The sequence below is a fragment of the Hippocampus guttulatus genome, chromosome 2, assembly GCF_054856545.1.
Source record: "Hippocampus guttulatus isolate MCC_2025c chromosome 2, RoL_Hgut_1.0, whole genome shotgun sequence".
Taxonomy (NCBI): domain Eukaryota; kingdom Metazoa; phylum Chordata; class Actinopteri; order Syngnathiformes; family Syngnathidae; genus Hippocampus; species Hippocampus guttulatus.
In genome coordinates, this window is record NC_141262.1 from 15,122,323 (window position 1) to 15,143,025 (window position 20,703).

At 40.0% G+C, this 20,703-nt stretch overlaps 3 protein-coding genes and 2 long non-coding RNA genes across 6 annotated transcripts in view; 2 read left to right on the top strand and 3 right to left on the bottom strand.

Annotated features, from left to right (window-relative positions):
* The window catches only part of fmr1 (fragile X messenger ribonucleoprotein 1), an 18,746-nt gene extending 13,181 nt beyond the window's left edge, over nt 1-5,565 (bottom strand). The window contains exons 1-4 of the mRNA XM_086138486.1: nt 5,166-5,565; nt 2,467-2,519; nt 2,258-2,351; nt 2,012-2,083 (exon numbers count right to left, since the gene is read on the bottom strand). Coding sequence (XP_085994612.1) covers nt 2,012-2,083; nt 2,258-2,351; nt 2,467-2,519; nt 5,166-5,216 — 270 coding nt within the window. The 5' untranslated portion in view covers nt 5,217-5,565. The remainder of the gene's footprint in view (nt 1-2,011; nt 2,084-2,257; nt 2,352-2,466; nt 2,520-5,165) is intronic.
* Nucleotides 4,866-10,656, top strand: LOC147208630 (uncharacterized). Its single transcript, XR_015104063.1, has 3 exons — nt 4,866-4,919; nt 4,988-5,047; nt 10,528-10,656. It is a non-coding gene; the product is annotated as an uncharacterized LOC147208630 (long non-coding RNA).
* On the bottom strand, nt 6,421-14,131 carry rab33a (RAB33A, member RAS oncogene family). Its single transcript, XM_086138499.1, has 4 exons — nt 13,772-14,131; nt 10,510-10,650; nt 10,125-10,205; nt 6,421-9,700 (listed from the first exon to the last, which is right to left on the bottom strand). The coding sequence occupies exons 1-4, from the start codon at nt 14,129-14,131 to the stop codon at nt 9,476-9,478; spliced, it is 807 nt and encodes a 268-aa protein (XP_085994625.1). The 3' UTR covers nt 6,421-9,475.
* Nucleotides 13,727-20,703, top strand: part of LOC147208632 (uncharacterized) — a 23,569-nt gene continuing 16,592 nt past the window's right edge. Inside the window, exons 1-3 of one of the 2 annotated variants that reach the window (XR_015104054.1) lie at nt 13,727-13,871; nt 13,943-15,715; nt 20,507-20,619. This is a non-coding gene — a long non-coding RNA (uncharacterized LOC147208632). Of the gene's footprint in view, nt 13,872-13,942; nt 15,716-19,210; nt 20,120-20,506; nt 20,620-20,703 lie in introns of those variants that run through there. The other variant, XR_015104062.1, reaches the window with a different exon arrangement.
* Nucleotides 20,050-20,703, bottom strand: part of LOC147208633 (matrix-remodeling-associated protein 5) — a 17,242-nt gene continuing 16,588 nt past the window's right edge. The window contains exon 17 of the mRNA XM_086138474.1: nt 20,050-20,658. Coding sequence (XP_085994600.1) covers nt 20,105-20,658 — 554 coding nt within the window. The 3' untranslated portion in view covers nt 20,050-20,104. The remainder of the gene's footprint in view (nt 20,659-20,703) is intronic.

Genomic DNA, 20,703 nt, shown 5'->3' on the forward strand with positions numbered 1-20,703 from the left:
TTATTCTTTTAAATGAGTAACTAACAGATTTGGCTCATCTCCAGTGGCTGCAGGTTTCACAGCTCCATGACCATTGATCAGTAAATGGGAATTCATTTGTCCAACTTCGACAATTGCTCGGACATTGATCAGCGCTTTATAGGTAATCTTAAAGGTCTGATTTGAATCAAGCTTCAGCCGCCCAATAATTTATGTTGCAGCCGTTAGTCAGTAATCTCCTCAAACTTAGTGATCAGTGACTGAATTGGAAAATTGTTTTTTGATTTTAAAGATGCAAGTGCATTGAATGGAATCATTCCATTTCAAAATATGCCACGATACATATTGAATCTCGTGCAGTTGTATAATTTACCGGTAATTGTGCAGTGCACTTTAACTTCTACTTATTGATTAAGCGACAACTCATTGATTGTCAAATTAATCCAAAATTATCTTTGATAATTGATAAACCATTTCAATCCCTTTTTTAAATTTAAAATTGTCCAAATGATCAAAATCTCAGCTTCTCAACAGAAATAGTTTATTTCATATCATAAACTTTATTGCCCCTAAATTTTCCATGGAGGCAACTGGTTCTGCAGTTTACAGTCGGCAACATCATATATGCACCAGGGCAACATAAACCACACAAGAAAGAGGTTGCACCCTCATCAAAGGTGATAAATAGAAAAAAAAAATTCAACAAATCCTGGATGACTAAACAATTTCAGTGCAGGAAACACTACCCTACAGGTACATATTTGCATTCATGATCTTAATAGATGTGGGCATAAAAGAATGGTTGTAAAAGGTTCAGCCTATTCTCCGATTTCTGTGCCCCTTTGTGAGGGTGGACTGATTATCTGTGTTGAATCAAAATAAAACATTTGCTTTAGCTGTGGAAAAGAATGATTCACACTTTTGCCTCTTTTCGGACATGCTATGGACTAAACTAGTAAGTGAATCATAAATACATTTTGCCTGTGCATTTTCTGCACTATCAATCTGAAATAATGGCCTGATTTGGAATAAAGGAATAAAAATTTAATAAACTACTTTTTAAATCAGAATCCTCGATGAATGAACAGATTAATCGAAAACTTCCGTTAGCGGCAGCCCTGCTTCTTTCACTACGTGAAATGATCCGAAACTTTGGACCTTCTTTTACACACGATTTCCTCCTGGTTCGTGCAGTACTGCTGTGCACTAACAGTCCATGTGGAAAAATAACATCAAAACACTAAAGATTTCACAAATAATCTACAATATAAATCAGATAGAACAAACCGGCAATATCGTGAAGCCGCAAAATGTGAACCACGATATAGAGAAGGATGACAGCTGGTACAGACTTAAGCTACCCGCAACCCAGATGAGGAAAGCAGTTCCTTGATATTCCAGACAGTATTTCACCAAGATCGGAGGGACGTAATGTATAAACACTCCTTGTGGGGTCACCTATCTGAGGTACACTATATACATTTGGCAAACCAAAAATGACATTTTTGTAGTTCTTGTAATAACCCCATAAACCTTGAGAAAATATCCTTTAAAATGCTATTTATGCATTCATTTATTTTTGGTGCATTATCATGGTGCAGCATTCTTCCTATTAAATTGAATATTTATTAATGTTATGTCAAGTTATTGCTGTGCAGGTCAGTAAAAATAGAAAGCTCGACGTTAAGGTTTTTTTTCTTTTTGTACCTAAACAACCACCCCCAAAAATCATGTAGCACAAACCACTTAGCCATGCTCTGGTCGTTCTCTTTTGAAGTTGTAAATAGCACAGATAATGCAGATGATTTAGAATTCATTTTAAAAAATCCTGACTGAAATAAAAGGTGAAATGTCGGTTAAATACATATTGTAGATCAACAGAATTGCTCAGTGTACTTCTGGTCTCGCTACCGTGAATAAAAAAGGGACATGCAAGTCCTGCCAAGAGACAGTGCCAATGGCATACTGTAAACGTTGGAACGCTAAGCAGAAATACAGACACAAAAGTGAAATTGTTTGGACTGAGCCCTACCTCTCCTTTGACCATGCGAACCTTAGCCAGCCACCATCCACATGGCTCCTTGTCATTCGCCCTGGAATACACCTGCCAAAACCCACACAGTAAACAAGACCCATCTCAGACCTAAACAAAGCATACATTCATTCATAAACAAATAAATCGATAACCATGTGCAATTGGTTAAACTGAAAAATCTCTGTTTTTTTTTTTTAATTCCATTTAGATGTTTGGCAATCATTAAATCACAAAGAATCCTACCTCAACCTCATCACTCTCATTTATCTCTTTACAGAACCCTGCTGGAGGAGGAAATCGCACATCCTGAAATGGGATCTGGCGCTCTGGCTGCCAACTAGTATGGAAGAACAAATTTATTTGATCATTGGCTGCATTAATCCCAACTACATACCATATATTGTTCTGTTTTACAATGTACTGTAGTTTGTCAATACTGTCACTTGACTCACTTGTTTTCAAATGCAACTGTAATGGAGGCTTCATGGACATCCTTCACAAATGCCTAAAAGGAGCAAAAGATATTAAGGGAAACAAAGAAAGTTAACATTCTGGTGGCAAACTTAAGTCTAACGGTTTTGTGTGCACACAAACTGATAAAATCTGTTTGGACTGTCTGGCTCACTCTCAAATTCGAAACACTCTGGATTTGGACATATCAAATGTTCAAAGTAGGACATGTCATGCCCTGGAGAATACCGGACAAAGTGGCTTTTCTCTGGGTTGCACAAGTCTGACAAACTGAGTAACAGATGCAAGGAGATCCAAAACATTCCCCATGATTAGAGATAAGCTACAATTATTATCTTGACCTAGGCCGTTAATTGGCCAATGTCAAGTACGCAAGGTGTACAAAAATGTTGGTACCCTTCTGAAAGAAAAACCCACAGTGGCCACTGAAATAATGTGTATTTGACTTAATTATAATTTTTTTAAATCATGAAATGTAACCAAATTATCTATCTACAATCTACAAAATTATATTAATAAAAACTTATGAAATAGGATTTGACAAAAATGATGGTGCTCCAAGAAAAGATTGAAAATAATTTGACCACAATAAGTTGAACGAAAGTGTGTCAGCTAATTAGCATTATACGTGCTTCAAAAGAACCCCGACTGTAATGATGTTTTCTCTATACCAGGGGTTCCAAACTTTTTTGACCCAAGATCTAGTTTTCAAGTAAACAAACTCTCACAATCGCATGTCCATGCATAAATACACGCATGCATGCCATGATGAGCAACAGCCATAATATGAACGAAACCAAAAAAAGTAAGTGGACATCGGAGTTTGTGACTTCGTGAAAAATAAATCACTGCCTACTTTAGTAGAGACCTGATATGGGACACATGCTTGCAGCATGTAAAGTGCAGTAGGAACATCACTATCGTAGCTCACATGTCCTGTTTTAAAATGCTTCTCCTGGACCTTCATGTTCCCATTCTTTGCTGGTGCCATCAGTGAATTGGAAATGAAAAAACTTTGAATGAGGAAAAGAAATATACATAAATCGCAACAGCTCTGACCGCAAGCTGCAATTTCAGACTGCTAACAACTTCGGGTGATGCAGGTCATGCGCCAACGTAGGTTAAAGGTGACCTGCCTTTTTATTTTATTTTATAAATACTTTTTTTAATGAAACTGATAGTATGCTGAGGGTACAGTGTACACTAACACAAAAACATAATATTAATAACACACACACAGAATTAATTTAAAGGTGAACCCCACGATCAAGGTACAGTGTCAAATCACACCATCTGTTGTCATTTGAGCCAAAACGGACTGCATGGGAGATTACCAAAGAGGACACCCCTGTTTAAAATAAATCATAAAAATGAAGACTGCAATTTGCCAAACTGCATGTTGACAAAGCTACACAGCTTTTAGGAAAATGTCCTATAAACAAACTAGACAAAACAAACTTTTTAGGCAAGGGACATGAGCTCAACAGATACAAAAATGAAGCAGATCAAGAAGAGATGACGGTCCCTACTGTGAAACATGGAGGAGGCTTTGTCATTATCTGGGACTATTCTAATGTGGCCTTTTATGAGCCCTGATCTAAAGCCTTTTGAACATCTGTGTGGAAGCACCCTTCAAACCTGAGACAAGTGGAGCAGTTTGCTCATCAAGAATGGACCAAAATACCTGCTGAGAGGTGCAGAAACCTCATTGAAAGTTACAAAACTTGTTTGATCGCAGCACTTGCCTCAATAGGCTCCGCACCAAAAGACCATCTGTTACATGAGTGTTGAAATCAATCAATAAATAAATATATTATGTTGAACCACAATTCAAACTGAGCAGGGTATGATTTTCATTGGTTCATTTTCATAGTTTTTTTATGATTACTTTTGTCAGATTCTCGTTTTTTATGTGGCCACTGTGGGGTTTTCATTCATTAAAAAAGGCAGACCAATAATTTTGTCGACGAGTGTACAAACACCCCACAGTTGATTTGAAACATGAAAAAGTCGACCCTGAGGCTGACGTATAAACCACGATTTAATACAATTGTTTTAAATAAAAAATAACCGATAAGGTATATCATAAATGGCCACTGAAAAGACAAAATTTAAAACCCCTTTCAGGAGACCACATTTAAACTTGTGTACTTTGGAATTAATGAATCGAACACTCGCGTTACGTTAGCAACGTGCCAGGATGGTCATATTACCACTCAACAGCTGTGACCATATTAACAGGTACTACTTTAAATCAAACACCGATGAATTCTAATTGATGTCTAGAAAAGACGTATGACAATCAACATAACTCATATTAGAACGTTAGCAATGAACGGCCGATCAACGACTACTGCTTCACCGATATCACCATACATTCATTTCAGTTCAGCAACGCCACTGTTTCGACTGGTAGTGCTTCAGTACTGCCAAGGTATGATCCACTTCACATGTGTTGTCAGCACAGATCTCGAATCATCACGCTCTTCGCTTTGTTTTCAGCCTTTCTGCTTCTCCGTCCCAGCCGGTGGAGGGTGGAGAAGTGCACGGAGGCCGAAACAGGTACCTCAATCAATGCTAGTCTAGTTGGGGAATTGCTCCCAAGCTTACTTGGCTTGTATACTTGACGTGTAAGCGTCGCTTGTAGATTTGCACAGAGAGAGAACAAAAAACAACCTACCTTATAAAATGCGCCACTTGTTCCCCTCACTTCCACTAGTAATTCATCCATGACGTAAGTTACAACAGCTCGCTAGCCTGCTAGCTAACCACCGTTAGCGATGCGAGTAGCTAGCTAGCTGGCTAGCCTGACGCTAGCCAAGGCACTGTTCTTGCTAGCTGAAATCGGTTGCCAGTGGGATGCAAGACGAGGGGTGCAAATAAATATTTGGAACCGTAACACGATCCCTAGTGCTGCAAGGTCGATAAATCTCTATTTGTTGTAATGCGAGTATTAAAATTTGGATTTCAGATAAATCAAAGTCGAAGCATGAAGACCGTGGTGGGCTTTGCTCGTAGTAGGTAGTTAATGTGTGATTAGTGGTCAGGCAGCTACTACTGCTTGCATCTATGTATGTGACGTCTCCGGTTTCTTCCTCGACTGAGCTCAGAGGCTGCTCACATTCAGGAAAGGCTGGTGCTGCTGTCCTTAGGTTATTCATAAGAATACCAGATCCACCCAGATTTAGATAATGAAAATGAATGACAATTCAATGATCAGATTAATTATATCATTAAAATAATTGAATCATCGCGACCGCATCTTGATTATCATAGATTTGTTTGCTCCTCCTCTACATTTTTCACTTGCAACACGATTCATACTAGACCTTTTATTATTAGTAGTAGTAGTAGGATTGTATGTCACGTTCGGCATAGATTTTATGTGAAACGAAATGTCCTCAATTTTGCGGACGTCCACCACCAACCTGGGGGGTCAGCACCGAGGATAGCGACCCCTTTCTCCAAGACGTAATCAATATTTCTAGCAGGTAACTCTTATCCATCCATCCGTTTTCCGAACCGCTTAATCCTCACTCGGGTCGCGGCCGTGATGGAACCTATTCCACTTGACTTCCGGCAGCAGGCGGAGTACACCCTGAACTGGTTGCCAGCCAATCGCAGAGCACACATAGACAAACAAGCATTCACACACACAATCACACAACGTTTCATCAACCTCTCATGAATATTTGTGGAAAGTGGTCCCTGGAGAAAACCCACGCAGGCCTGGGGAGAACATGCAAACCCCACACAAGAAGGCCGTGGCCTGGAATCGAACCCATGACCTCTGCACTAAAATGAGTGAGAACAAACATAAAGTTATGGCAGGGAACTGCTGGTGAAAACTGATACAAAATCAGTGTGTCATATATCATCCTTGAAATGTGAAATTAAATATATAGGAGGAAAACTGTAAATAGAAAAAAACTGACTTGCTTCCCTGCATGTAAAAGGTTCATGCAGTAAATTTATTATGAGGTCCATGTTTGGTTAAACACTAAAACAGACACATTACTGAAAATTCAATACATTTTAGAAAAAAAATTCAATGTGAAATACACGGAAATGGTGTTTAATGGAAAAAGATTCCATATATTGGAGCACGTAGATAGAGAAATACGTTTTACCATGTTGAATGAACTGGATGGATGGGTCTTGATGCAGAGTTCGTACTTTTACCATAGTTTTCTTCATCCATCTGACAAAATTTCCAGCAACAATATATTTGTAGTATATTTACAATAAAATCAGACACATAACTCTTAAGACTTTTGTTACAAGTGCAATGTCACATTCTGTCCTTTAATCCAGCCTGTGCAGCAGCATGGTGCCATGTCTGATGCACAATGTATTTTATACATCTCTCTCTCATATAAAAAAATATATATATATACTGTATATGTATATATATATATATATATATGTATCTATCTATCTATCTATGTGTGTGTGTGTATATATATATATATATATATATAGAGAGAGAGAGAGAGAGAGATCATAATACAGATTTGCTGTCAAAAAGAAACTGCTGTGTGCGCGCACACACACACATATATATATATATAAATATATATATATATATTATGAGAACACTTTATGTTGATATTTTTTATGTGCAAGCTTTATTGACAGTTAACTTAATTATGTATTTTTGTAGTTATGTCTTTTTATTTATAGTTAGTTATTAGTAGTTCAACACACACCACTACAAATGGAGTTCCAAAGTTTAATTAATCAGACACTGGTGGCACAGCACTCTGTTTTGATTTCCTGGCGGGGGGGAAATTTTTTTTCACAGGGGGCACATCATTGAAAAAAGGTTGCAAACTGCTGCTCTACTCTGCCAGCCAATGTTTGGGTGGAATCACCCTCATTAATATTTCTCATTCAACTTGTAAGTTGTGACAATGGTTGTGGAGGCACCCCGAAGGCCAGGCCACTGCCACTTTTGGCATTCTTGGCTTGGATGTGCATCCACAGTGCCTTCGAGGATAAATACTGTACTTGGGTTTCCACACCAACACGCTATGCTCTCAATAAAGTGCCATGAGAGTACAATGATCTGGATGAATGAGAATTATTCACAAGCACTAGTCATTCACCCATCTTTTTGAATATATACTGTATATATATTGTATATACTGTATATATATATATATATACTTTTTTTTTGATACAGCTGATTACGCTCTACATTGCTTGGAGCCTCAAGTCAGAGTCGTCTTACAACGCGCAACTACTGTACATGATGTATGAGCACATTAAAAAATGAAAAACAACAAACATGAAGCTACACATAGTATGAAGAAGAGCCAGCAGCCGGCCATGGCAGAAGTTAGGCGGTTTACTCAGTTTATCATTTCGAGTCTAAATGATAAACTGACTTCTGACCGTCTAAATTTTAGACGATCGATCATCTTGGAGGATTTACTCAAATGCTCATTGATCTGAATGATCTCCATATGAACCACAGTACTGTGTCCCTTGACCCATCAATTACTGTGGAAGCTCTCTCAATGTCAAGCATATTACGTACGGTAAATGTCTGTGGACTTTTATAGTGATCACTTTTGTAACCTGGTCTAGATTTTTCCAACTGTCTTCGAGGTAAATGGCGGCAATGATACAAATGTAGAGTACGTGAACTTGAGAGAAAGGGATAAAAATGTAAGAATGACTGTGCCTGACCAAAAGTCACATTGCACTTTGGTGTCCTTGCATTTGTATGAAGGCAAAATGGGAAAGCCACTGGACCGGGGAAAGCATGAGAAGGATATTAGACTGTATATATACAAGCATGTCAAACAGGAGAACGCATTTCCCCTCTGGTTAAGAAGCAACAATTCGATAAATATTTCGTTTTTTTTGTTTTGTTTTTCCTGGTGTGTTCCACACCTTTACTGTGTCTGAGATGTGTGACATTTCCCCTGTATTCATTTAATCACAGTGATTTGACCCACGTCATGTTTTTTGAAAGATCACAATGATACAAACCCTGATCCGATCTGTAGTTTCTGTACTCCTGTTGGCTGACTGGTTCATCAAACTCGGAGATGCAATTCTTAAGGCAAAGGTAATATGATGAGCATGGGAAATTCTGTTTGTTCTGATCAAAATAATATCGGAAACAATGTGTTAAGAACACTGACAGTTACGAAGCACACTGTGCTGGGTCTTTAAGCAGCCTTTCATCAAGTAATATTGACTAGTCTTTTATGCACAAAGTTAACGCACCCTACTCAGTCATATAGTGGCCAGGGGTTTAATTACACAACATCACAGATGAAAGTCTATTAATGGTAAGGCTGTGATTTGGGGGGAGGCCTTTATTTGTACAAATGCTTTTAATTAATCATATTCTATATTTGAATGAGTTCACAAACAAATAATGATGCTTGATGAAATCATTCGCACGACAATACTTTATAAATGGACTGTATATTCTATATGGCATTGTATTGTTCTATATGTTAGAGCCTCAAACTTGTTTTCTTCTTTCTCCAGTACAGTGCGCTTTTGTCAGCAGACATAAGCATATTCTCCCCACCCCCCCCATCCCCAATTCTTTCCTCCGGCAAATACATTTTCTTTTAACTCCACTATTGGCTTCACATCGAGGCACCTGTTCCGAGTGGAGGGCCACCTTATCAAATACCTTATACGGTTCATCAAAAGTGAAAGAACGCAGACTCATTTCAGAACTCATAATCACTGTGTAACCTCAATGTTGATCTTTCCTTCGATACATCATGAGCACATTTTTCTTCTGTCCTTGTGCTGAAGTCCAGGGCCTCTCTTCCTGTTCCGTAAGACATGTTGCTTTCATTGTCAGTCAGAAGCATCATCTTGCTCCTGAACCGGTAAAAATACATTAAGACTCTTGTTTTACACCCCCATCCTCACTCTCCTCCACCTCCATGCCATACACCGTTATTCTGATGCAGCATATTCTCTCCGATTACTCCGACCGATTGCGTTTTTTCCTCAACAAAGACAATTACTCTTTGTCTCAGTCTCCTGTGTGAGTCGCACTCTCCCGTCCTCCCGTTCCACGTCCCTGTAGAGAAGGGATTTTTGGGCTTTCAATCGACAGGCCAGTGACATGAAGATCGAGTCCACATTCTGACTCTCTCGCGGGTCCTTTGCAGATGTTTCGAACAGCAGCATGTTGTGGGAGTCTGCGTACTTCAGCGCCATGTTGGACGGCACCTGGAGAAGTGATTATTATGATTCATTAGCTCATTGTCCTTACTCTCTTATTGCTTGACCTCGTTAGGGTCACGGGTGAGCTGCAACATATTCATGGTGACTTTGGGTGAGAGGTGGGGACACCCTCACCTAAGATGCATGTTTCTTTTTATTGATTTAATTATTTTGTAAAGATGGATGAATTTGGAAGAAGGTATTGCTAAGCAGTCAATTATTATGTTTTTAGATGTTGTTTCTAATGGACAAATCTCTGTCATATTGAACAGATTAATGCTGCCGAGAGTTGCCATCGAGGTTTGAGAGTCGTATGTTGTTTGTCTGTAGACTGCAAACAAGTTTCGACATTCAGGGGCTACAGTATTCAATTATTCTTCCCATTTTCATCTTCTGCCCTCGGTTGTCGGGACTGCTTCAGTCTACTGACCTGTACTTGGTCCACTAAGTCACACTTGTTCCCCACTAGGACTCGAGGTACTGATGCTGAAACTCGATGACCGTTGCATTCCTGCAATAAAAGGAAACACTTGATTCAGTAAAATTAAAATGTCCAAGCAAATTCGAAAAAAACAAACAAACAAACAAACAAAGTTTTTTAAAAAAGTGTCATCAATGTCCAACTCAGATTAATGGGACACAGCTTTTTCATTGCTGACCTGCCAATAATTCAAATTTTGTTGGCAGGTCAGCAATGAAAAAGCGAACATCTAAACAACCCTCCAGAGTCTAGCAGTAGCTTTGGAGATAACACTAGAAGCTTGAAGGAAGAGGATAAATGGCTGTGAACAAATTATACAAGTTGTTTAACTCACCTCTATCCATGTTTGCAGATTGCGGAAGGAAGCCATTTTGGTGACATCATAAACAAAGACTACTGCGTGGACATTACGGTAGTAGTGTTCCACCATGGATTTACGAAATCGCTCCTGGCCAGCTGTGTCCCATACCTGCACCTGAAGATGAGATAAGTCTTTTTTCAGATGAAAATAGTAAACGATAAGTGTGTGGTTCTCAGTATTAATTCAATAACCAGAGAGGATTTTGAGAAAAACAGCCTTTATTTGCATTGACTCAACATGCAGATATTTCACGAACAGCCCTGCAAAACATTATTTTGTGGTCTCTCCAAAACCTCACGCACACACGCTCTAAGAAAACACGACTTAACAGCCAGAATATCCTGTCTCTGTATTTATTATCCAAAACCGACATGAATTAGCAGTGTCAACTTTGGTTGCCATAGTGACAAAGGATTCTGACAAATAGCATCACAGCATATAGCTGTAAAACTTCTGAATGTATATATTTTATGATGAACCGAATCAACAGGAAAGCCTGTTCAAGGGACAAAAAAAAAACAATGAACAAATCATGCTTTAATTGTTAACCATGAAAGCTAGAATGCATGGTCAAAGGGAACTGCAATGTGTCTGATCAGCCACCCTCTGTGTTTGTTATAGAGTATAAAGGATGTTTCATAAGTATAAAAACATATGGATCCAATTTTATGTTCACATCAAATTAAAGTAACTTAACAAAATTGGAATATGTTGTATGCGTCGCCACTAGTCTATACACAGCCATCTGATTAATATGGGGTTTGTGGGCTATGAAGTAAGCAGCAAAATCCACTTGTTTTTCTCCATCTCATGCGGCTGCTATTTTGCCACTTGCTGTCGACTGAAAAAGACATCACAGGGCTCAGATAACAACCAATCACAGCCAACCAGTTTTCTGGATCTGATCGTGTGGCATTCGCAAGCGGAAACCTTAACACTGGCCCTTTGGCACTGTGATGTAATTTTCATCAGACACGAGCAGAATTATCCAGTCGGAAAAATAAAATACCTTAGACAGATGCCCAGACATTTTTAATGTAGCAGACTTCCAAAATGTGAGCGGTTCAGCAGTGTGAGTCATTCTGCACAGTCACAGAATTGGAGTGGGAGTTGTTTTCACTGGGACCAGAATGGGCTAGATTATTTTTATTATTTTTTTAACTATGGTCCAAGACCATAGTTAAAGATGGGATTTTCTGTGAGAGTGGGATGGCACGGAGTGAAAATCCACTCCCCTGTCTCTTCTCCATCCTATATCTATTGACATATCTGTTGTGAAGACCTAAAACATTAATTTGGAAGTTAATGGCTGCAATATAGCTTGAGTATCCACTAATTCATTGCACACAGTAATCTGAATCTTCGATACAAATCCTATGAAGGCTCTCAACATAGTCCAACGCTTGTTTTAGCGTCTCATTGAAGTCACAACTTTTAAAATTTTAAATCATCAGCAAGACTGTGGATACCAATTGTGTCTACCTTGGCTGGAGTGTAATTGATTCTGAATCTTAGATTTAATCACTCAAGTGCACTATACATAGAAAGGATTGATGCCCATGTCAGGTATCACCAATGCCAAGATAAACATTTTGCTTCGCGTATCCATCCATCCTTTTGCAGTAATGCGAACACTGTCCAGAGTCCAGGGTCACACAGCCTATCTCAGTTGACTTCAGGCAAAATTTAGAGTGGACCTGACCTGCGCTTGTCACTCGTCAATCACAGGCAAGGCAGCTTTTTTTATATAGCACTTTTCATACACAAGCCAAGACTCCCTGTGAGAAGAGTTATTTTACTCAATGGGACCTTTCCTGGTTAAATAAAAAAAAAAAATACATTTGCCAACACAAATACTTGTCACTCACATATGTCAGTTTAAACAGAGGCCCTAAGAGGAAGTGATCTTTACTTCTTTCTCTGAACAGAGCAGGTGTTTTTGAATGTTACAATAAATGTTTCATAGCACTCAATATACTTCTGTTAGAATAAAAAACAATGCTGATGTATTTCCTATTACCATTTGAAAGAAGAAAACCAGCTGTTTATTATTAGAGGATGAATCCTGCTCATAAAATCAAACACGTCCGCCTCACAGTGCAGAGATGCAAAGGTTCGATTCCGCTTTCTCCTTACAAGTGTCGCGGGTGAGCTGGCGCCTTTCCCAGCTGACTTTGGGCAGTAGTCAGGCTACATGTTGACCTGGGTGCCAGCCAGTCACAGGGCACACATTGACAAACAAACATCTGCACGCTTAATCATACTTCCATACAGTTAAGTACTTACCATTGTAAAATAACATAAATGACAAATTTCTGTCATTTACTTTTTTCATAACTTTCAAATTAATTGGCATTGCGTCTTCAAAATTGAAGTATCATTTCTTTAACATGTTTACTAATTAATGTTGCAACCGTTAGCTAGATACAACCCCCCCCCCAAAAAAAATCACAAATATTTTGCACCTCTGATACCAGAACACCAATATGCCACACAGCAAAACCAGTGACACAATGTGAAGGAAATGAGATGGCTGACTGAACAACTCAACGTGTATTCAATAAAAAGATGGGTGATGATTGCTGATCAAGTGTTTCCAAATTTTTGTTTTTCGTTCATGTTATGTTCACAAATCTCTTCTATTGTGTGCTTAGCATGTTATTAAATATATTAACACATTTTGAGACTGACTGAAATGTCCGGTTGAAGAAACACATTTGTTGTCATCATTTGCGGACCCCTTAAGAAAGCCTTTGCCACCCCAAGGTGAAAAGTCTAGCTCCGTCATTGAACAAGAGAAATGGGAGGTAAAGTGAGTGATCATCAGCTTGCTTTGTCCAACACTCCAATAAACTGGCATGACAAACAAGAGGAAGAGGTTTTTCTACATTACATTGCCTAAAAATGTTTTCAGGAGCAACAAAATTGAGGATGAAGATCTCTCAATGATGGTGCCTTTCTTAATTTAACCACAGGGGCAGCTATTAACCAATGCCAAACGATTAGTATGAAGTCGTAATACCAATTTGGACATGAACGAACAGTCACTGCTGACTTAAACAATGAAGAAGAAGAAAAAGGTCAACAAAAATCATCAATAATCTCTGAAATCGGTGAGTGGTAAGAGTAGCTGTGGCATTTTATAGGCCTGCTCCATTAGAGGTGGAGGATGTGGATGAGGGGGAGGGAACAAGGAAACACCTCCAATTTCCATCCACACAAGCTTCAATGTTACCTTGATCGTTTCTCCTTCAATTTCCACCGCTTTCTCCCTGAAGTCCACGCCGATGGTGGCCTCGGTGTTGTCCGGAAAGCTCCCGCCAGTGAAGCGGAAGGTGAGACACGTCTTCCCCACGTTGGAGTCCCCGATAACGATTATCTTGAAGATCCGCGTCTGAATGCTCAGTTCCAGGGAGGAGGTGCTCAGGTCCGCGGAGGACGTGAAGCTGGCGCCAGCGTCGTTGCTGCTACTGGCTCGGCTCCGGCTTCTGTAAACATCCATGGATGATGTCAGAATGGTGACATTGTCGTCTGCTCTGCTCGGCCGAGTCGCCCTCCTTCCTCGGCTCTCGTCCTCGGGGGAATCGTTGGTCATTATGCCGGAGGAGGCGATGCGAAAATCGGGATACTTGAGTGGAGAGTAGAGATGGACGAATGGGTGGATGGAGGCAAGGGAGGGGAAACGGAAGAGAATGGAGGAAAGAAGGAGGAGACTTTCATGTGCCCTACCAGCGAGATTCTCCGTCAGCTTGGAGACACGTTTAAAAACAACACGAGCGCACAAAGAGGACTTCGGGTACAAATCCAACGGAATACAACATTTTACAAGACGCTTCATAATAATTATTTCGATTGTACTGTCACATTTGTTCATTTTCACCTGTGTACATTCGAGTCCGGACCCGCGCCATCATACTCAGAGATTTTTGTCATTGTTTTGTGTTTTTTGTTATTGTAAAGTGTCCTTGGGTGTCTTGAAAGGCGCTTATAAATAAAATGTATTATTATTATTATTATTCCTTTCATGCAACTCACCAAATGTCAAACCAAACCTAAAACACTTCTCAGTTACATTCTACAGGAAACTACGACCACAAAACAAACAATCAAACAAAAATAGATAAACCTCTATGACAGCGCATAATGGGATTAAGTGAGTGGAGACGTCGGCTACAATTGCCCTGCAAATCAAAGAAATATGCACCATGCAGTTTCATTTTTGATGGATTTTTTTTTACTCTGTAACCTAGTATTGGAGTGTGAATGCGCAAAGAGTTCTCACACAAGTCATGTGATCTGATTAGCTCCGTATCATCACATTCCATGAAGCAACGCGACCGTAATGCACAGGATTGCTGTGTTGTCACATTCCAGACCTGATTAAGACAAAGTGGTTTGGAATTCAGTACACCGCTATGAGAATTTTTTTTATTAAGAGTGCATTTGTCATGATTCGGTTTAGGGACCAACAGGTGGCACTGTAGGGCTCCCCCGGCAGCTGCACACCTGTTGGTCATAGGTAATTAGGGCCTTAAAAGGACTCCCAGCCCGAACACTCGGTGTCGGGTCATTGTTGCTTCTTGCTACTGTCATGTGTGTTGCTGTTTGCTCTTGGCTTCTGTCATGTTTAGTTCATTGTTATGTTTTAGCTTTAGTCATGGTTTTTGTTTGATACTTTGGACTTCGTTTGTTTTGGATTTAGTTTTCTTTGTTTTAAATACAATTCTCCAAATACACCCTGCTCCTCCCTCCTGGCTGCTTTTTGGGGTCCACCACCACCTCGCATACGTGACAGAATGACCCGACCACCTGGACCCCGCAGGTACTAAGGACTGTTCCCTATTCCACCATGTGCCTGGCGGAGCGCGTCTGCGGCCGACACCCTTTCTCCTTTCAGGCAGCGCTGGTGATGCGGCTGTCCTGTTTTCGTCTCGTCAAGCCGCGTCTACGGTGGGCCGAGCCCCGTCCGCGTCTACGTTGAGCCGAGGCTCGTCACGTGTCTGTTGGAGCTGAGTCACATTCACGTCGACGACGAGCCGTGCCACGTCCACGCTCACGTCAGGCCGAGCCCCTGTTAACATCCGGCTGTTCCATGTCCCCCGTTACGTCGAGCTCCGTCCACGTCAGGCCACGCCAAGCCAAAGGATTGCCGTCGCTTTTGTTCCTGTTCCCTGGCGAGGTGAAGGTCACCGTCGCTTATTGTATTGTATTTCGGCGAGGCGAAGGTCGCCGTCGCTTTTAGTTCCTGTTCCCCGGCGAGGCAAACTTTTGGACAACTTTGGGACGTCTGGGATCCGTCCCTTGAGGGAGGGGTACTGTCATGATTCGGTTTAGGGACCAACAGGTGGCACTGTAGGGCTCCCCTGGCAGCTGCACACCTGTTGGTCATAGGTAATCAGGCCTTTAAAAGGACTCCCAGCCCGAACACTCGGTGTCGGGTCATTGTTGCTTCTTGCTACTGTCATGTGTGTTGCTGTTTGCTCTTGGCTTCTGTCATGTTTAGTTCATTGTTATGTTTTAGCTTTAGTCATGGTTTTTGTTTGATATTTTGGATTTAGTTTTCTTTGTTTTAAATACACCCTGCTCCTGCCTGCTTTTTGGGGTCCACCACCTCTCATACGTGACAGCATTGTACATGGTCAAATGGTTTATTCAAAATAGTTGCTTCTCTTTCAGATATACTGAGTATGGTGGCACAAAATAGCCAATCAGAACCCGAGAACGTACAATTAACCATCTTTTTTTGTAATATTTCTAGTCAGGTATCAAACCCAAAAACATGTTCATGAGAAAGCCTATGTTCACTGATTTCGATCTGAGTTTTCAGTAGGCCTATTACGCTAAGTTATTGATTTCATGATGGCCGACAGACATTTATCTTTGATCTAATTAGATTCGTTACATATTAAAACATACCAAGAATGAAATTTGAAAGCAAATGCTGCTATAAGACAAAAACATCTGTCACTCAGCCTTTACAAAAATATAGGCCGAAAAAATGTTGCCAGACGCTGAAACTGCTTTGCCTCCATTCTGACACATACTGCCAAATAGCGTGTGTCAGTTGAGATGGCACTGTCTTTGTTACACACACACACACACGATTTGTGAACAATCCCTCAGACAGACAATCTCTTTTGCACAGACTCTTGCTTTCTCAAAGCGACAAACATAATCTTGTAGCGCACACGCACAGCAAACACACATGCAAGCTGCAAAGAACAATCCGAACATTTTTGTCTGACAAAGCTCCCTTCTTCCTTGATCAAAGGCTTATTTGTAGAAGTGAAACAGAGGGAGACATTCAAATTCTGGTGAAAACCAACAGTGAAATTGAATCCACAGCTGGGTACAACACATCACTTTGATTTATTCAGCCTCCTTTATTGGAAACACTAAGTCGTTGAAAAGTGCGAAACGCCTAATAACCCAGCACAGTGAGTGAAATGTATTTTTTACTTAATTACTGTGAAATCAGCACAACAAAAGTTTGAAAAAAAGTGATATAATAAGGGTGAAAGTGATTTTGCCTGAAAAAACATCAGGCAAATAACATTTGAAATCATGATCACATATGATGTACGACAGATATAAGCATTGTAAAAAGTAAATGACACACGTCTCACTGTTCATTTTTTGTTGTTGTTACTGTTACAGCATACTAATAAACTCAAAGTGTTTAATAAACACTTTGAGTTATTAAAAAATAATAATTAAAACACTGTGAGTTAATTATTTAACGGTCAAATATGTGGACTTAATTTTGTACAAAATATATATTTTGGTTGTACCTCATAAATTAACCTCCAAGTGGTGCTAAAGGAGAGGATAAGAACCGTTTTTTTAGTCCCAACTGATTGATTGCTGATGCACATTAGCAGATCTCTGTATCACCCATTAGCAAATAGGCGTAAAACTGCATATTTGACTGAATTGGTGTTTAATATCCATCCATCCATCCATTTTCCGAACCGCTTGATCCTCACTAGGGTCGCGGGGGGTGCTGGAGCGCATCCCAGCTGTCTTCGGGCAGTAGGCGGGGGACACCCTGAATCGGTTGCCAGCCAATCGCAGTGGTGTTTAATAAAATACCCCAAATAATGGCCATGGCCATCGCCAAGTGTAACAGAAATCTGCCTGAAACTGAAAGAACAGCCAAAATGAGTACGTCTTATCTTCTGTAGAACAATAATGCCACCTCAAACACATCTAATAGAATTTGAGAGATACTGCAGTGTACATCATCATGGCATCATTGGAACCAAAGTAAGATAGGTAGCATATACTAAACCCCTGCAATTGGCTGGCAACGAGTTCAGAGTGTACCCTTCCTACCGCCTCAAAAGATGGCTGGAATAGGCTCCAGTACCCCTGCGACCCTGGTGAGGATAAGCGGATTGGAAAATGGATGGATGGATATACCAACCCAATTCCAATAAATTTGGGATGTCTAATAGGTTAATAAAAACAGAATCCAATGATTTTCAATTTGTATTCAACTCTAAAGACATGATGTTCAGATCTTAGCACTGTAGAACATTGTTGTCTTTTTTTTTATTTGTTTGTTTTTTGCAAGCATTCTCTCATTCTGAATTTGTTACCTGCACCATGTTCCAAAAAGGCTGCGGTGGGCAACAGAAGACTGGGAAAGTTGAGGAATGCTCAAAAACACCTGTTAGGAACATTGCACAGGAGTACAGATTAATTGGAAACAAGTGAGTAGCATTATTGAGAATAAAAGGAGCATCCTTGAAAGGCCTAGTTGTTTACAAGCAAGGATGAGCTGAGATTCAGCACGTTGTGAACAACTGAGTCCAGATTTCAAATTGTTTTGAGAAATCATGTACGTCATGTCCTCTGGGCCAAAGTTGAAAAGGACCATATGGATTGTTCAAAAGCCAGCATCTGTGATGGAGTGTGTTAGTACCTAAAGCATGGGTAACTTGTACATCTGAAGGCACCATTAATTCTGAAATATGTACAGTACGCTGTCATCCAGACAATGTATTTTTCCAGGGGCATCCCTGCTGATTTCAGCAAGACAATCCCAGCATAGGTTGTAGGATAAGATTGTGAGTACTACACTGGCCTGCCTGAAGTCCAGATCTGTTTCCCGAAAATATGAGAGCAGAGATCCTTGATTGTTGAGCAACTATTGTATTACATCAAGCAAAAATTGGAAATAATTCCACCTACAAAGCCTTCACAATTAGTGTCCTCAGTTCCCCAAGTGCTGACTGAGTGTTGTTAAAAGGAAAGGTGATGTAACATCGTGGTAAACATGTCACAGCGTTTTGGAATGTTTTGCATCAAATTCCAAATGATTGAATTAAAAAAAAACAATTTTATCATTTTGCACATTTAATAAAGTACACTGTGATGTCTTTTTAGTACAGTCAACTGAAAAACGGAAACTTGAAATTTTTTCTAAGAAATATATTTTATATTTATTTTTACACAACGTCCAAATGTCAATTGGATTTGGGTTGGCGTTGAAAAACAACTTTGATCCACATTGCAATCCATAAAAGTAAATCTACTTCTATCCAAGTCAACCACTGGTTTTGTTTTTAATTACATTTTACCAATAGTAATTTTGACAGAATGAGACAGTAAAGGTAGGACAAATACAAAAAAAATATAAATAAAAAATAAAACAAAAACTTTTTTATTTTGCTTTGAGGATTGGACATATGGATGAACCCATAAAAGGAATACTAGGACATTATTTTTATCATTTGAGGTAGTATGCCATCAAGGGAATGGCTGATGCGGTAGAATTAGAATGGCACAGCCAATCTTTTATCCTCCATAAACCAGGATTTAGCTTGCTAACTGACCAATAGACAGATAAACAAATACATATATGATGCTCCATTAAATTTTGTCCATTCATTCAGAGTTTTGCACTGTAAAAGTTATTGCTCACTAAAACATAGATTGAAAATTTAAAAACATGTACATAGACTACTTACTTAACATTGCTGTAAGTCTGTGCTGCTGTGAAAAAGATTTCACTGTCTCTCCCGAGAAAATGTACGTTTTGAAGGTAGTGTTTTGAAAATTTAAAAACATGTACATAGACTACTTACTTAACATTGCTGTAAGTCTGTGCTGCTGTGAAAAAGATTTCACTGTCTCTCCCGAGAAAATGTATGTTTTGAAGGTAGTGTCCTTCCTGAGCATGTCGCAAATTAATGAATGTTGGAAAACACTATGGGTGGCTGCAACACATTAACACCCGTGCAGCAATTTTTTTGCCCTTTCTGGCCGCCGGTGGTCAGTCCACACCTGATTCTGCTGCACAAATCATTAATAGTGGTTAAAAGTGGTCTAGTGACGCCACTGGGCATGGCCTAAAAAGGCCATCCTTGAACAAAGCTATTATGACTTGAAGAAAAAATATCAAGAATTAAGCTGCCTCCAGTTACAGCGGCTTGTCTCTATGGCATCTGTATTATACAATAGTACAGTAACTTCATCATGGGTAAATCCTGACCCGGCTTTGGCTACTAGGAGTGTTTGTTAAGGCCATGGTCCCAGAATAGGAAATATGTCAACGTGTCCCTCAGCTAACTTGAAGGTAAGTAGATTTAAAATCTGTTCCAAGGGCGTTTTTAGCATTGCATTTGTAGATACCAGAGTTCATGAGCACTGGACTCCGTATGACCAGGCTACCCTCCACTGTCATGTGGATCCCTCCTTGAACTATGTAGTGGTTATGTGGAACTAGCGTCGTACGGCCAGGTAAAGTCCAGGAGATTTCCGGCTTGGGTACACCTGTAGCAACACAATTTAACTTAACAGGTGATTCCCGGTTCACTCTGGTGATGGAGGGCAGCATACTGGTGATGCGTGGTGGATAAACCATGACTGTGATAGGGTATGACAATGTTGATGTGCCAAAAGAGTTGGAGGCTTTGCAGATGTATGTCCCTTTGTCAAATAAAGCAATCTGTCTCATCTGCAGGGTTCCATTGGCAAGAAAAGTAACTCGGCCAATAGACTGAGGTTTATCCAAAGTGAAGCCATTGGGTAAAGTCCATGTGATCGATGCCTGCGGCCAGCCATCCACCGTGCAAGGCAAGTTGAGCGTTTGGCCATAGGTGATCTTTATTCCACCTGCAAAAGGAAAATATTACAGTACTGCAAGAAGATCTGGCCCAA